This window comes from Littorina saxatilis, linkage group LG4 (assembly GCF_037325665.1).
Source record: "Littorina saxatilis isolate snail1 linkage group LG4, US_GU_Lsax_2.0, whole genome shotgun sequence".
Taxonomy (NCBI): Eukaryota; Metazoa; Mollusca; class Gastropoda; order Littorinimorpha; family Littorinidae; genus Littorina; species Littorina saxatilis.
In genome coordinates, this window is record NC_090248.1 from 55,474,330 (window position 1) to 55,476,829 (window position 2,500).

A 2,500-nucleotide genomic window follows, 5' to 3' on the forward strand; every position below is an offset into this window, starting at 1 on the left:
CAAACTGGGTAAAGGGGTATAACGGCATTTGTGTTTTAAAAAGGTGCCTTAATTTTCTACAGAGCTATACAGTCCGGTGTCACGAACTGAAACCTCGGCCTGAACAATCCTTCTCATTGCGGTCAATGCGCATGCGCTTATATGGGGAGATTAATCAGGTCATGCACAGCCTAACCCTAACCCATGGTTCGTTCAGTCAAAGGGTCACATTTTTTAAGTCCAAGCATGGCGCATGCGCATTGACCGCAATGAGAAGGATTGTTCAGCAGAGGTTTCAGTTCGTGACACCGGTTTGGGGATTGTAATTATGTCACCACACAACAAAAATACGCTGGAATAATCGTTTCAGCGCTCAGTAATTCACATTTTGAAACGGATGTTTAAGAGGATAGACTTCCGAAGAAAACCGCTCGCTCTGATTGGAATGTTTTGAATAATTGGTCAACGTTGCTACTAAGCATTGTTTCTGACGAATCTTTCAATGGGAATGTAAATTACAGCACAGCGGATGTCCCAGGTACGTTTTAAGAAACCTTCCCTAAATACCCAGAAAACAAGAGGAACACCTTCCTGATTCAAATCTCCGTTTTGTCGGTGAACTAAAGTATGCATAGAAGGTCAGAGTTTGGTTAAACATATGTTCTTTTGTATTCGATTTGTTTTGACGTTTTCAGAGGTAAAGCGGCTAGCTGGAATATGGATATTTGTTGACAACCGCATCTGCAAAAAGCTTCCTGGTGACACGTATTCTTTTGCACTTAATTCTTCAATTATCTGTGACAACCCTCAGAGAGGGCGGATTATTACGATGTCAAAAAACGGCAGCATCACTCGCGACAGAAACGACAATAAGTTTATCAACTTTTGTGAAGTGCAAATCTGGGGTAAGATTCTTTACCATTTTTGCTTTTATCTCTCTTAACCCTTGTGACCTTACTCAGTGCAATGATATGTTTCCCCTTAGATGTCGAGACATTTTGGACATAAGTTATTCCCCAATTTAAAGGCATTTAAACAAAATCCAAACCAGTTAAGATCTAAAGATAAAGTTGTATGCCTGTCTGTCTGTTTTGTCCTAATGTGTGAATATAGATATGTCTTGTATACTTGCCATTTACATCGGAATTGTGTCGTTTAAATGAATTACTAGAATGTATATCAAAATCTAGGTTTCCTTTAGTGGTAAATGTTGAAAGATGGATGATACTACATTGTGAACGGATGAATGTTTTTTTATTAAAAGCCCCACAATGATGTGCTTGGCAAAAAAAAAGAAGAAAAAAAAAGAGGAAGTAAAAAAATAAAAAAATAAAAAGGATCTATAAAGATAAGTATTTGGAGCTGCAACGTTCGAGGTTAGATAGAGGAACGTTTCATTAAGTTAAGAATGTCCACTGAACTTAAAAATAATTATATTGCTGTGATTTTATGATAGTTCTTGTGTGAAACACTGTTCATCAACGGTTATTTCAGACACAGTTTTTGTGATAAGGACGAACTGTAAGAAAGGACCATATGGACCTAACGCTATAATCCTTCTGGGGCGGGGATATAGCTCAGTTGGTAGCGCGCTGGATTTGTATTCAGTTGGCCGCTGTCAGCGTGAGTTCGATCCCAGGTTCGGCGGAAATTTATTTCAGAGTCAACTTTGTGTGCAGACTCTCTTCGGTGTCCGAACCCTCCCCCCGTGTACACTACATTGGGTGTGCACGTTAAAGATCCCACGATTGACAAAAGGGTCTTTCCTGGCAAAATTGCTTAGGCCAAAAAAAAAAATTGTCTGTTTCTGGTCACCCGACCGACCCTAAATTTCGGCGCCGACCCTAAATTTTTTTTTCCAAACTCAAATTTGTTTTGTTGTTTTTGTTGGTGGTATAAGGACAGGGTGAGAAAATGAACAACAAAAACGTGTGAAAACGAAAGTCCGCTGACGATTGAAGGGGCATAACCCTCGATAGGGCGAACCAAAATTGAAAAAGTATACCGGTAACAAACCGTGGAAGAATGAAAATAAGCTGCACATCAAAGGAAGAATACAGAGTGGAAATATGTGAGAGGTGGTTCCCCTGTCACATCTGAGAGAGGAAACGCTTCCTGCACGGGGTCAGTGACCGGTCAGTGACCGAGTTTAACAGACTGGAAATGTGTGTGCTCTGTGTGTGCGGCCAGATCAAAGGCAGGTCAATTGTGATAGCTGGGTGGCCTTGTTTATAGACACGACCTTCTTCCCAGGGGTCAATGACCCAGTTTTTGCCATGAGAGGTGGTTCCCCTGTCATATCCTGCACCGGGGTCAGTGACCGAGGCAGGTCTATTGTGATAGCTGGGTGGCTTGAGAGCTCGAGGAAACTTGGCCAGGGCAGTACCTAGTAGCTGAAACATGCATTATCACAAGTTGTTTGACTGGTACTCAGGCGGTCTCTTTGATTTTTTTTCGTATTTCATACACGGATTAGACGCTTCGTTATACAAGACGCAGGGGTCGAACTCGAGGAAGGAAA

At 41.5% G+C, this 2,500-nt stretch overlaps 1 protein-coding gene across 3 annotated transcripts in view; it reads left to right on the plus strand.

The window, feature by feature from the left end:
- The window catches only part of LOC138965146 (receptor-type tyrosine-protein phosphatase kappa-like), a 31,171-nt gene that overhangs the window by 7,692 nt on the left and 20,979 nt on the right, over positions 1 to 2,500 (plus strand). For all 3 annotated transcript variants that reach the window (XR_011455334.1, XM_070337270.1, XM_070337269.1), the window contains exon 4: positions 675 to 884. Coding sequence is in view for 2 of the 3 variants with exons in the window: in XM_070337270.1 (XP_070193371.1) it covers positions 675 to 884 (210 nt within the window). In the remaining variant the exon portion in view is untranslated. The remainder of the gene's footprint in view (positions 1 to 674; positions 885 to 2,500) is intronic.